The following is a 14,729-nucleotide window of genomic DNA, read 5'->3' on the forward strand; positions in this document are numbered from 1 at the left end:
TAGGTGGTGATGATTTAGTACCCCTGGTTGTAGGATAATTATAGAGCTCCTTGCATAAGGTAATCTGAGTTAAATTTTAAATAAGTGCCAGGAGGGTCATAAGGCAATGGCTTGTCAACTCCAAATGACAAGGGGTCACCTCAGTTTTAGTTGCTTTTAGTGAGCTTCTTGAGCTTGGAAAACATGTTAAAATTGTGTGTAGTCAAAAGGCTCCGAGGGAAGAGTCTAAGCACTGAAGCCTTCCCCTGACTTTGTGTTTCACAGCGAAGTGTTAGTTTTTAGGAGTGCTAGCTCTGGCCTCAAAATGCTGCTTGTCTTGGCTGTTTGATCTTAAGCAGTCTTAATCTGATCTCAGCAAATTAATTCATTTCTCTGGGCCTCAGTTTATTCATTGGTAAAAGGAAGCCCACCCCACCGGGTTTTTTTGACAGTACACGCTGAAATACTTAGAACAGTGCCTGGCAATAGTAAGTTCCCAGGAAATGTTAGCTATTATTTTATATTGACCTAAATGTGCCCTTTCATCAGTCATATTCCTGGGCAAGGTATTTTAACAAATCACTGGCCACCTGGAAATGTGCAGCACAATGCTAGCTGGCCTCTGCTAATTTTTCCTTAAAAACCTCAACACTAAATCCATCCCAAGTAAATTTCAAATCACTCCCTTAGACACTCTATTCTCATTAAACCAAATGAAAAAGGAAACTCCACAAGGAAGAATGAAATATACATTAACATTTTTCCTTTCTGTCCTTTAAGGTCCCTGAATATAAGTCCTTATAATTTTCTGCGTATTGATTTTATATCAAGAACACTTGGATGAGAGTAAATTGGATTAAAGTAAAATGTAATAGGTATTTCTTCTGAGGAAGAAACCGTGAGAGAGAAAGGAGCAAGTTTTTATGCTGAAATTGGACCCACAGTTATTTATTTATCTTTGGTCTTTTTGTCTTTTTAGGGCCACATCCATGGCATATGGATGTTCCCAGGCCAGGGGTCCAATCAGAGCTGTAGCCGCCGGCCTACGCCACAGCCACAGCAACACCAGATCTGAGCCGCATCTGCGACCTATATCACAGCTCAGGGCAACGCCGGATCCTTAACCCACTGAGAGAGGTCAGAGATCGAACCCGAGTCCTCATGGATGCTGGTTGGGTTTGCTAACCGCTGAGTCACAATGGGAACTCCTGAATCCAAATTTAGAGCAGCAAAATTATATTTCTTGACGTTATCAAATTAACCGTGATCCAAAAAATGACTGACAAACCATTTCGTATCCTGTGGCTGAACAGGTTACTGTGTTCACTGCAACATAGTAATTAGTGGTATTTAAATTCAAAACCATGTATATTTTAGTTTATGCTCGCACTTAGCTCAGAGTTAAGTTTCAAACATAAGGTTCAGCTCCTATGATTAATATGGATATGTTCTGTTAAAGTTTTCACTTTCTTCCTTTCTAATTCTGCAAATACTTCTAATACATTCTAAAAGTATACATGGCATTTCAGCAGATGGAGAAAAGAATGCGGCAAATCAGGACCAATTTCTTCAAGGTTAAGTTAATACTAAACCAGACTACTAGCCAAAACATCTTCATGAGAATTAATTAGAGAGTTGGTAGTTCTCTGAAACTTGTATAAATTTTATTTATTACTCAAATTACTAAAATCACATTGAAACACACTAACATTAAGACCCAAACCACCTATTAGGAAAAATTCCTATGAGCATCCAGTCCCTTTGATTGAACTTTGTTAACAAAAGAGACAAAAGACAGTTTGTGATGAAACTTAAGATTCAAATGCTAAATGTTTTCAAGCGGTAATAAAATATGTACCAATTCCAAGTATCAAGTGTGATATCAAAATTCAAATTCATGGGTTTACCCTTAATAAGCATCAAAAGCAAATTCTGTTCACTGAATCCTATCTTACTTTTGATTGGCACAATGCATTCAGAGATGAGTTATAATAAGGAAAAAAGCAGCTACTGAATACATCATGTTTAAAATGCAATTAACATTTCAAAACCACACTTAAAAGAGAAAATACCCGAAAAGCTAATTTGATTAATAAAATTATTTGAGACAATATTATCCTGAAGATAAAAATACATTTTTTATATATACATGTAGATTTCTACATGAAAGAAAGGATTCAGCTCCAAATAGAAAAGGGCTGACCCTTGATAAAGACATCTCAGACTGCCAAACTGATGTGATTACCATTGTAAGGAGAACTGAAAACAGAAGGATAAAAGTTAAGGGAAGGATCAAAGTTCAGTCACCTGCTTCTGAACAGTGGCAGAGTTGGGTGAGAAGCAGGAGATGAAGGCAGAAATAAGACAGAGAAGAAAGGCAAAGAAGGCCTCCATTTGGACCAGAAATGAATGGAGAATCAAGCAAAGTTGAGAACAGATATGATATAGCTGCAAATGAGATGCTTGAAACTAGAATTTGGTAGCTGGTAGTCACAGAAGCTCAATTAATTATTTTAAAGTAGAATTAGACAAAGCATCTAACATTTCACGGAGAACCAACATTACAGTGATCAGACAGCTCGGCATGGTATAAAGCATTTACAAAACTTTCCCAAATAACAAGTCATCAGAAGACCTTTGCTTCAGATCATGTTCTTTGAAGCTTAAAAAAGTTCCCGACTGACTGGGAGAGACAGCACGGGGCTCCAAAAAAGAAACTCTGCTGAGATGTGTCAGTAACAGAAACTCCATTTGACCCTGGACAGGTCCTGGATCCTGGATTCTTCAAAGTGAGTGGACTGTACCAGGTTTCTTCCAAGTAAAACCTTTAATCATTTTGCTGACAATGAATTAAATTGGGATTGTTCAGAAACACCCCAATTTTGATGGGGAAGGCAAAAGGGAGAAGTTAATCAAGATAAAGAAACAACACAGAAATTTCATGCAAGGGTAGAACATTCACGGTCTTGGCTTCCTAATTAATGCTGTATGCAGAAGTATCCTGTAAAGTGAATTTGCCTAAAAGAAAATCATTCTCAACAGAGAATGATCACAGTTCTTGGGATCCTTGACCAATATGGACCACTCACTGTCTCTTCTCAAAGACTGGGCTCTTTACTTTTTTACCCAAATTCGACCATGAAAGACAACCAAGGTGCTGAATGTTAATCACCAGTCAAGTTAGGAATGTCTGAAGAAAATAAATTAACATTGAAACAAAGAAGCAGATGTTTTGGTCAAATTTCAGACATACATCATTAGAAAATATTTACTGGCCCCACCAGGTTAAAGATGAAGGGAGGCCCTGAGAAGTCTACAGAGCTGATATACACACAAGTGAGTGTCACCTTTTTTTTTTTTTTTTTTTAACCTAGTTTTATTAAATATTGCTTTCTTTGGGATGTGTTTATAACAACTCCCAGAACATTTTCCAGGTAAGGATTCAATGCGGTCATATTAAAATACAGCTTCAATATAAAGTTTATCACAGTTTTACAGTATTCAAAAATGACAGACCTGCCTTAAAAAAATAAAACAAAAACCAAAAAAAGGACTATTACACCTCAAACATAAGAAAACAATTAAATAAACAAATTTGGCATCACCATAACTTTATAGTATAAAACAGAATATTAAATCTATTACTGGCAAACGGACACTGATGTATTACCTAGTTTGAAATGTGTCCCATTTAAACACACTATACAAGTTCACTATACAAAAGATTGATGGTCTTTTTGATGAAAGAAGTGCACCCTGAAAAATTTTGCCAGTTTAGGATATTTAGCTCTTAAAGTCAAAAAAAGTCCTTTTTCTTTTTTAAACTGAAGGCTGAATTCAGATTTTTTTTTTTGTTGTTTTGTCTCTTTTGTCAGCCTTCCTGGTTTAAAAACAATAGTGTCTATGGACGCCCACCAGGGGGCAGTGTAAGATTAGCCATTAAATCACGAACAGCTGCAAATATTGTGCATTCACCTGCAACAGAGAAAAATGGTCATTAGCTATTCGCAATACAGGAAAGATGATGTTAACACACCGGTGGGGGTAGGGGTAGTAATTAAATCCAAAATTAGCAAGAACTTTAAAGAACAAAATAAAAGACTAAATTTTAACTGCACAGATTACAGGGGATTGAGCTTTGGTGAAGTATATCAGATGATACTTGTTTTGGGTTCTGTTTTCTCCTCATGAAGACATTTTGGGCAACTCCCAGTTAGGTTTGAATTTAAGACAATACGCCTAGAGTTTCTCTTTAGAAACACTGGAGCATTGAATAAGCCTTTGAAGTTGGACTTCAAGGCTACCGACGACCTTTTTTCGGAATCTAAAGAAAGGATCTAGTTTTATATTTATGCATTAGTCACAACATCAATAGTGGCCTTCTGATGTTGCATTAAAAGCCAGATAAAAATGTCTATGAAGGCACTGTCTAATAGAACTTTCTGTGATGAGAGAAATATCCTATCTGTGTGCTGTGGTAACGCAGCCAGAGTGACTGAGGAACTGGATTTTAAATTTCAGTTGGATTTTAATTAACTTTAAATAGCCACATGTGGCTAGTGGCAGTTATACTGGACAGTGCAGGTCTATGACATCTACTGGAGTCTCCCCCAAATTTCAATCTCTGGAATTCAACAATAAAATCAGTTAATACAAAAATAGGCATTCCCCTTGTGGTTCAGTGGGTTACGAAGCTGACTAGTATCCATGAGGATGAGGGTTTGATCCCTGCCCTTGCTCAGTGGGTTAAGGATCCGGCGTTGCTGTGAGCTGTGGTGTAGGTCACAGATGAAGCCTGGATCTGGCGTTGCCGTGGCTGCGGTGTAGGCGGGCAGCCGCAGCTCCGATTCGACCCCTAGCCTGGGAACCTCCAAATGCCGCGGGTATGGCCCTAAAAAGCAAAAACCAAACCAAACCAAAAATAAAGTGGTTTTTCTTCATAGCACTTCACCAGGGGAGGAAGTGATGAGTTTGGGAGGAGGAGAGGGAGGCCCACCAACAATCCACAAACAAGACTTGGTTGGTGGGGGCGGGGAGATTAACGATTCCTCCTCTCCTTTTCCCCTTCGCTCAAAGAAAAAAAAATACCCTGCCTGTTACTTCTTGTATAAATTACAACTATTTCCACAAACTGGATCCCTTCCCTAGAGCATGGCCTAACACTACGGTGGCTGACAGCGAGGGAAGTGAAGATCTTAACGGAATAACGGCCTCTGGCAGAGGGCAGGGTGCGCAGTGACCCTGCGTGAGTTACTGCACCCTTCTCTCCAACCACTGGAAAGTTAAGGTTCGGAAAGTAAAATCCAGAAGTTTAACCAGTCTAAGGTACAAAGAAAAGAAAAGAAAAAACACTTCCAAAATATCCCAGCGATTCCTTAAACAAAAGGAGAAGTTACAGCTTGTTCTTTTTAAAAAGCACATTTTCGTTATCGATAGGTAGAAAAACTTGCTTGATCCCAAGAGGATCAAAGCATTCTTTCCGTTTCACAGTCCTCAAGACACAACAGTGACCGCCATCTGCTTGCGAAGGAACGGTGTTTATCATCACAGTTACACTGAACTGCGGCTTTGAAAAGGCTGAGAGTTTAAACTTGGATTCTGAAGGACCTAGCTTGAGCTGAAAGAAGAGATAAGTCAAGGGATGAAAGCAGAACACTGTAAGAAGTGGAAGAAGCGTTACAACAAAAGCAGCACACCCTTCTCTACTGCCCAGTGCATTCCGTATAGACTAGACTTCGGTGAGAAGTGGCCCATGTACACAGTATGGGGCAATAGATGGCTACAAATATAATTTCTCCCATGATTCCTATGTCTAGTAAAATGCTGACACTGTGGTACCTAAAAAATGTTTCAGAGAACAACTTTCCCTCATGTAAAAACACACTTCTGTTATCGTTCTACTGTACACAGAAAGCTCTTACAGAGCACTTCCTTATTATTAGAAATAAGCAAAATTTAATGTCTTTAATATTAGAAACAAGTGGACTAGAAGATAAGTTCTCTTTGCTGAGCTTTACGTTTTATAACCAAAAATTGAGCACTGCCAGGAGTTACGTGTTAAGCATAGGCTACTCCAGTACTGAAGGGATGTTGTTTATCTGCCAGAATCACTCTGATCTCCTCGAAAATGTTCGGCTTGAGAGCTTCATTGTGCACTTGGTGAAAAGGTTCACTTGCACCCACCTGACACTTATATAAGAAGCCCAAAAAGCAGCGATGCCATTTGTATCAGCTTTTATTCTTCACAAAACATTTAGAAGATACAGAACTTGAAATGATATTATTCTATGCATGAGTGAACCATGAAATATGAGAAACCAACATGCATTTCAACTTGGTGATGTACAGAGTGGCAGGTATCGATGGTAGGGCAGGAATTCACGGCCATGGAAAATTCTATCATCCTAACCTAGGGCTCTGTGGCAATGTGTGCTATAAATACAAGCTCCTGGCCTCAGCAACTGGGTCAGTCCCAATAGTAAGTCACTAACAAAAACAAAGTCCAGGCAGCAGAGACATGGACAAAAACTGAAGAGCCAGTGAGAAAGGAAGAAAGCGACAGGCAGACATCAGGAGGGCCACGGCAAGCAGAGCTCTATCGCTAGGACTGGGGGAGCGAGGTGGGTAAGGCGGGAGCAGAGGGGAGAAGGGGGAATCTCTCAAAAGAACGTTTATAACATATATGCAATAAAACACCATCTACTGCTCATGTACCTTGTCGTGGTGGGTTCATCTCTGCAAACCTCTTCAGAATGTTGCTGACCATCATGGGAGCAGCAACAGAAGAGTTCTGCTGTCTGGGAATGTCTGCCTGCTGGGTGGTACCTGAAGCCATGTCATAAATGATTGGAACTATAATACTAACAGGTTCTTGGGGAGGGACGGATGTTTTCTGAGTCAGCTGAAGCTGTAGACACACAACACACACAAAGAGAATAAAACATAGTAAGAAAACAGGGCATTAATGTACATGTATCAAAGGGACTATCACTGACTCAACTGTCAGATTAAGATACAACGAGCAAAACAAAATTAAATATACCAAGAAAAGTGACGAACCACCCAATATTACGATGAAGATGCAACTGTGCCATGCAGTCATCTAGTTCGATATATTTCTTACTAAAGGAACCAGGATTACACGGAGTTTAAGCTGACAGCTAAGGAATCTGAGGCGCTATGTGGCAGCCACAGATAATGTCCGCAGTTGTCCAAAAGATGCTCTATTATCCTCAAACGGCTCTTCCCTCGGAAGCTCTGCGCATGCGCGTGCATACATACATACACACAGGCCCACCCGCCCGCCCGCCCGCCCGAGCGTCTGCCAGGCGGTACTTACGAAAAATAGCATTTTGGATTTCAGCACCACGGCGGGTGTCCCAGGAGGTGCAATTGGCGGTGCGCTGGGAGGGATCGTCAGGCAAAACTGAACGTTCCATTTTAGCTGTGTGGCCTGGTCAGGAAACTGTGTGGGGGAAAAAAAAAAAAAAAGTCATACGAACATTTAAAATTATATTCTAGTGGAGGAGTCTGAAGGGTTAGATGGAATTTTCTTTTATACTCAATTATCAACGGATTGTGAAGTTGCTAACCTGCATTTTGTTCAAAGGCTATGCACATGTAAAGTTACTAACTGAGGAGTCGGCTCTGCATTTACATGATGTGCTCCCCTTCCTTCCCTCCCACTTCGTTCACTCCCCAGGTCTGTGGATTCTGCTCCCTCGGTGTCTCTGACATCTGTCCTGTCTTCACTGATGCCACAGAGCTCAGGGCTCCGTTACTTCTCTCATGGCCCCCTAATGGTCCCTTCCAGTGGCTGCCTCTCCCACTCCATCCTTACACCACTGCCAGACAGATGTCCTAGAGCATGGTTCTAATCTAGCTCACCCGTGCTCAGTGACATGCAATGAGCCATACTGTCCCACCTCCCCTCACCCAAGGACCAACACTGGTATTCAAGGCACTTCTTAACTGGTGCCGATCTAGGCTGCCCAGTCTCAATTCCAACTGCTTCCCTAAAACAAACTAGCAAAACCGCATTACGAATTTAAACATTTTAAATTATATCCACTGGTGCTGTTTCAGTCACATAAATACTACTCCTTTAAAAACTCAAATATATTTTTAACATAAATAATGTTTCCTATAGTCTATCAGAGCAGAAGCCAAATGCTGAGACCATTAGCAAAGGAACACTGCCATCCCCACATTGATGGTAAAACACCAACTGAAAAAAGGAGTGCGGTATTTGAAATTACTCAAAGCAATGCGAGAAACATGAAAACAAAAGTGCTACTCTAAGACTGGAAAAATAAAATCAGCTGCTACCTGGATTCCAGCCTTCATAGGAAAGAAGCAGCTTTAAAAAATCTCCCCAGACAGGATAGATTTTTCGATAAATGGTATTAGGGTAACCAGGGGCATGTGAAAAAGCCAGACCTATTATTCCTCACCATTTCACACTAGGATATATTTTAAATGGATCGGATATATAAATAAATAATTTACAAGATGAATCCTAACAGCATCAGAAGAAACCATGGGAGGATTATTTCCTCATCTGGGAGCGGGAAGAGAGTAGTAAATGTACTTGTCTTTATAAGAGGGAAGCCACGGGTAACCTGGGTTGCCCATGGGGAGGGGGACTAGACGGCTGGACAGGGATGGATGGGAAATTTCCCACTGTATCACCTCGTTCTAGATTCAAAAGATACAAGGATAAACAAAATTTAAGTTAGAAATCAAGCAGAAGGCAAGAGAAAAATAGAAGTACACAAATGGGTGAGAACCAATATACACTGCTCCCTCCAACTCCAGCCTCCTCAAACCTGGCTAGAAGAGTCTGTGTGTGTCTGGAACTTACCAGCTCTAGCTTCATAATATGCACACAGTCCCTGAGGATGTGTGTAGGAGCTCCTAACAGCTTGGTGAAAGCTATTAATGTATTGGCTTTAAACGGCGGTCCTGCAACCTACAAGGATAAATAAAGCAAGTCATGTTACTCTTCATTCTGCCCTGACCCTTCCGTTTCACTGACTGTATTACAATTACACATTAATAAACACATACTCTTGTTTCAAAGAATTTCTCCAAAACCTGCAGTTCATCAGGTTTCCACTGTCCTGCATTTTCGGGTGTCACTTTGAGCTGAAGCGTTTGGTTGGTTTTGGGACTAAGAGCTACTCTGCATTTCAGCGCGTCAGTCTTAAACATGATCACTCCGGGTTCATTGGAATTTATCAGCTGTAGCTGTAAAACAAAAAGGTGCAGCAAATTAGCATGTGAGACAAGGTGTAAGTCAGAGAGAAAATGAAAAGGTTACCTCGAGAATTGTTTCGAAAGGAAAACAACTAAGTTGACACCTGTTCCAAAACAAAGGTATCTAGGCACTGGGCACCAGCAACTGCTAACCACAGGGCAAAGACAGAGGCCATCAGACATGCATCTCTTGATGGAAGAACATACCACCATGAAATATTCTTGCAAAACAACCAACTTGAGCCTAAATTTGGTAGTTAGAACCACAGGACTGATGGATATTACAGCAATATGGGGGTCAAAAGAACATTAAAATGATCCCAAAGGGATGCAATAATTTTATGATCACAGATTCAAAGCTGGCCTGCTTGCAAAAGCATTCCCAAGGGCAAGGAGTTACCCATTTGCTATTCTCTGCCAGGCCAGATCCTGAGTGCACTTGTCCTGTGGTATTGTGGGGACTTATCTCCAGGTCCATGTCAGCCACAGCATGGCAAATTAAAAAATACGGGAATTTGTTAATTTAAGAATGGAAAAATAGTGGATCCATTTTTAATGCTAGGGCCAGCAATGGGGGGCGGGGAGCGTAATTCTACCAAGCTGGTTAAAGGAGGCGAGGGAGTATCACTTTAGTTCACATCCTGTTCTGCGGGGCATCTTAACACTTGCTTTGACAACCCCCGCTTAGGAATCCACCAGGTACCCACGTACCGTTTCCTGTTGAATAATTCTTTGAAGGTGTCGTCTCATGATAACCGATCCAAGGAATCTTTCAAGTGGAGAACAAAGGTAACTACCTGCCAGGCCAGGCACGAGGCCTGGCGTTGGAGAGGGCAGCAGTAAAATGTTCAAGGCACTGTGAGTGAGGATGGTGGGTATGGAGGCCGCCCAGGAGCGCTGAGGTAGTTTACGAGGTGGGGGCATGTTTGTTGGCATCGTTTGCGAACCTTTTGGGAAGGAAAACGTCACTTTTAGTTGTTTTTTACAAATACGTACTATCTGGGAGTTCCCATTGAGGCTCAGTGGTAACGAATCCAACTAGTATCCATGAGGACAAGGGGTGGACCCCTGGCCTCGCTCAGTGGGTTGAGGATCCGGCATTGCCCTGAGCTGTGGTGCAGGTCGCAGACAATGCTCAGACCTGGCATTACTGCGGCTGTGGCGCAGGCTGGCAGCTCTGGTTCGAACCCCTAGCCTGGGAACTTCCATATGCCGCAGGTGCAGCCCTAAAAAGCAAAAGAAAAAAAAGTCTGATCCCATTTTGCTTTCATTACATACACATCTTTGCTAGCCTAGCCAGTTTCTGTTACTCCTTGCAGTGTAACCGCCACATATGAGCTTCCTTACAGTTATTCTCCTCCCTGTAGCCAGGTCCCTTGCAGTGTGACTTTGCGGCAATTCCTTCAAGGAGTGGGGTCTATTTCTTCACTTGGAATCTGTGATGGCCTTGTGACTGCTATGGCCTACAGAATGCAGTGGAAGGGACGGAGTGCCAGTTGCAGGCCTAGGCTTTTTTACTCCCTCTGTCCAGCTGCCAGGCGAACAAGCCCATGATCAGAGAGAAGTCAGGCCCCAGCCAACCCAGGAGCTGACCACAGATGCATGAGTGAGCCTGGCAGAGCCTGGAAGAATCACCTAGCTGGGCTCAGCCTACATTGCCAACGTGCAGAATAGCGAGCTAAGAGGCCTGTTGTGTTAAGGCACTAAAAGTCCCTAGAGCTAACTAACATGTTTGTACAATTCTTCTCTTCTGGGTGAATTTGCAGACGCCTGTCCCTTATCTTCAGGTACCTTTTAAGGTCTGGTATTGCAGCTAAGTTAGTGGTCATAACAGAGGTACAGGACCCACCTCAGAAAACTTCTGGAGGGGACATTCCCCTTTCTTACATTTTGCCAATTGTGCAAATTAACTATTGTTACAACCAGTTTACTAAATGATAAAAGTTTTAAGTTATTAAGTGTCCTTGTTACTTAATTATCAAGACTTTCACATGTGAGAACGAGGACAGAATGATTAAAAGAGGTCATTTGGGGAGTTCCTGTCGTGGTGCAGCAGAAATTAATCCAACTAGGAACCATGGGGTTGTGGGTTCGATCCCTGGCCTCGCTCAGTGGGTTAAGGATCTTCTGGTGTTGCCGTGAGCTGTGGTGTAGGTCACAGACGTGGCTCCAGTCTGGCGTTGCTGTGGCTGTGGTGTAGACAGGCAGCTGTGGTGTAGACAGGCAGCTGTAGCTCTGACTAGACCCCTAGCCTGGGAACCTCCATATGCTGTGCGTGCAGCCCTAAAAACACACACACACAAAGACCAAAAAAAATAATAATAAAAATTTTGGAGTTCCCATCATGGCTCAGCGGAAACGAACCTGACTAGGAACCATGAGGTTGCAGGTTCGATCCCTGGCCTCGCTCAGTGGGTCGAGGATCCGGTGTTGCTGTGAGCCGCGGCTCGGATCTGGGGTGACTGTGGCATAGGCTGGCGGCAACGGCTTCGATTAGACCCCTGGCCTGGGAACCTCCATATGCCATAGGTGCGGCCCTAAAAAGACCACAAAAAAAAAAAAAAAAAAAAAGTCATTTGTTGGCTATCCTAAAAGCTAACATAAAGATGTTGATGACACTCACTTGTTCCAGCTCGAGGGGAATGAGACGCATCTGGAACTGGAGAATGTAGTGACGGATTGGCTGGTGACATTCCAGGCATGCGTGTTGCTGGTGAGGGGCCAGACACTTGAGGAGACCCTGGCCAGTTCCCTGCTCGACCGCTGGGTGACACCATAGTGTACGGAGAACTAGGGTCCAGGGTTCCTGTAAACAAGTAAACAAATGGTTTTCAAAACCTGTATTTTAATAACTGAAAAGTATTTGACAACATTCAATGCTTCCACCCTATGTGGTGATAATTTCATTTTTTCTTTTCGTCACTGAAGCACGGTGCTTCTGAACATGGCACATTTGAATTGCTATTTTGTATAGTTTATGTACTTTTGAACACGACACAAAAATTATGAAGATAAAAAATAAAATTTACCTTTACACAAGCTTCAAGATGTCTAACACCTAACAGTCTCCTTTACACATAATAAACACTAAATGTTTTGAAATATTCAGCACAAAACTTCAAAGCTCCTTTAAGGGCAGAAATCTTGTATTTTTAAACTAACCCTGACAAATTATGGTTTTGTGCTACTCAGAGAAAGCTGAGGAGAGGGAAATGCTCCATTTTCTTTATTTAGTAAAGGGTATAGTGACTAAGAAATAAACCCAGAATCAAGTTTTGAAAGCGGTGACTTCTTGAATAATCTATTTCGATTTCCTCCTGCAGATACCTTTAACATATTTACACCTCTTTGTAACCAAATGACAAACTGAGAAAACATTTCTATCATATATCAGAGAATAAAAGGTCCTTAGAAATCTTACAAATCGCTAAGAAAAAACACAAGAATATAGGCAAAGGATATAAACGGGCAGGCATAAAATAAGAAACTCAAAAGAGAAACATAAAGTTCCACTTCATTAGTAGTCAAAAAAATACACAAGCGGTAAGATGCTATTTTTTACCTATCAAAATGACCAAGATTTTTAAAAATCACAATACCCCATGTGTTGGCAATGATGTGGGCCAACAGATATTCTTGTAAGATACCAGAGGAAACTGGTACAGCCTTTCGGGTGAGCAATTTGCACTATGTTTCAAAAGTTTTAGAATTTCTCAAACCCTCTGAGACAGCAATTCCACTTCTAGGAACTTACCTAAGAAAATACTCATGTGAGCAGAGACGACACCATTTTCAGCGAATGTGAAAAAACAGAAACATTCTAAACATGTCATACTAGGAGAGCAGTGAAATCATGGTATGCCCGGACAAGGGCATACTATGAAGCCACTTAGCATCATGACGTCGTTTTTAGTGACAAAAATGTTCCTGCAAATTTAATAGTAAAGAGTAAAATCACAGATGCTATAAAACCCGAGGAAGGTTTTCATGTTCGAATTTGGCATGGTGTGCAGCATGCACAGTTCAGTACAAATGTAAGCCACTGAACATGGCGTGCAGTATGCTGCCGAGTGTGTGAAAAGGGGGGAAGGACACTCCGCATAAAACGTCTCTGCAAGACGCATGAGAGATGAATAGGGCTAAGTGCCTCTGGGAAGAGGAATTAGGTGGCTGGTGGACTAGAGAGGAAACACTTCACTGGCTACCTTGTTTACTCTTCATCCATTTGAACCAATTCAAAATAGAATTGTTAAAAAGCTAAAAAACTCAAGTCTCAAAACAATACATATGGTAGCGTGCCAAGTGGCAGGGGGCGGGGGTGTCCAAGCGCGGAGACAAGAAGATGGGAAGAGAGCAAGCTAGACAGCAACAGAGATGCGGGTGGGCGGGTGGGCAGCGGGTGCGGGACAGGCCAAGGGAAGCGGGGAGAGAGAGTCCAAAAGAGACAGACTAACTGGTAGGTGTTTTTGTGGTATTCATTTGGAAAAACGTGTTTTCTTTTGCTATTTCCCCAATACACAAGTGCTGATTTTGCAACAAGAAAATTTATTTAACAAAAACTACTTTCACATCAAACTCTTAAGCTCGAGCGATTTCCACGTCTGGACTCACCATGTGGACTAGCAAAACTGGCCCCTGGTCCTATCGAGATTCCATGCGAGGATGGGGGAGGAGTTGGAACAAATGATGCTGGTGATGGGGCTCTCAAAGCCCCACTGGGGGAGCTGGCGGCATGCAGATTTCCTAATAAAGGAAAATAATTATAGATAACCTTGCAGGACACATACTATGTCCTGTTCAAAGACTCCAGGTTAAGACTCTCTCTACAGACTAAAGAAACAAGTAGTAAAGCTCCCGTAAGTAGCACAAAAACTGGAACAATTTCCTTATTGAAAAAAAGAGAGATTGATTCCATGGGGCCCAAATTCTAGCTCTTACATTGACTAATTTTTTTAAATATCCGGGGCATTTTTTCATTCACTCATTCACTCATTCGACAAGCAGGCATGAACATCAATTTCATGCCAAGCATTGCTGTAGGCACTGGGGATGCAGCCATTAACAAGAGACAAAAATTCCTGCCCTCATGGAGTTTACTTATATTCTAGTAGAATGAGAAAGACAAATATATGTCACTGAGCTAAGTGCTACGGAGAAAAACAGGGCAAGGGAAGGGGGCTACACTGTGTAGTGGAGGTGGAGCTGCTCTTTGTGGAGAGCAAGCAGAGACCTCTCTAAGCAGGGGATATGTGGGCGGAGACAGGAAGTGAAGGATAAGGCGTGAAGACACCAAGGCAAACAAAAGAGCTGGCGCAAAAGCCTGGCCACGGGGGGCAGCAGTTATAAATAACAGCGGGAGGCCAGTGTGGCTGGACCAGCATGAGCAAGGTGGGGAGAGGGGAATGGAAGATGAGGTCAGAGAGGTGGGAGGAGGGTCCCTGATCACACAGGGACTTGTAGGCCACGCTAAGGACGTAGGGGTTACCCTAGAT

At 42.1% G+C, this 14,729-nt stretch overlaps 1 protein-coding gene across 1 annotated transcript in view; it reads right to left on the reverse strand.

Annotated features, from left to right (window-relative positions):
• Positions 1–1,621: 1,621 nt before the first annotated feature.
• The window catches only part of MED14 (mediator complex subunit 14), a 70,714-nt gene continuing 57,606 nt past the window's right edge, over positions 1,622–14,729 (reverse strand). Inside the window, exons 24-31 of the mRNA XM_003135025.6 lie at positions 13,849–13,980; positions 11,861–12,043; positions 9,949–10,184; positions 9,049–9,228; positions 8,843–8,950; positions 7,319–7,444; positions 6,694–6,886; positions 1,622–3,954 (exon numbers count right to left, since the gene is read on the reverse strand). Of these exons, the coding sequence (XP_003135073.1) occupies positions 3,881–3,954; positions 6,694–6,886; positions 7,319–7,444; positions 8,843–8,950; positions 9,049–9,228; positions 9,949–10,184; positions 11,861–12,043; positions 13,849–13,980 (1,232 nt within the window). The 3' untranslated portion in view covers positions 1,622–3,880. The remainder of the gene's footprint in view (positions 3,955–6,693; positions 6,887–7,318; positions 7,445–8,842; positions 8,951–9,048; positions 9,229–9,948; positions 10,185–11,860; positions 12,044–13,848; positions 13,981–14,729) is intronic.

This window comes from Sus scrofa, chromosome X (genome assembly GCF_054392235.1).
Source record: "Sus scrofa isolate SSC_HxYL_T2T_F1_AM1 chromosome X, Sscrofa_HxYL_maternal_Yorkshire_Landrace_v2.0, whole genome shotgun sequence".
Classification (NCBI taxonomy): Eukaryota; Metazoa; Chordata; class Mammalia; order Artiodactyla; family Suidae; genus Sus; species Sus scrofa.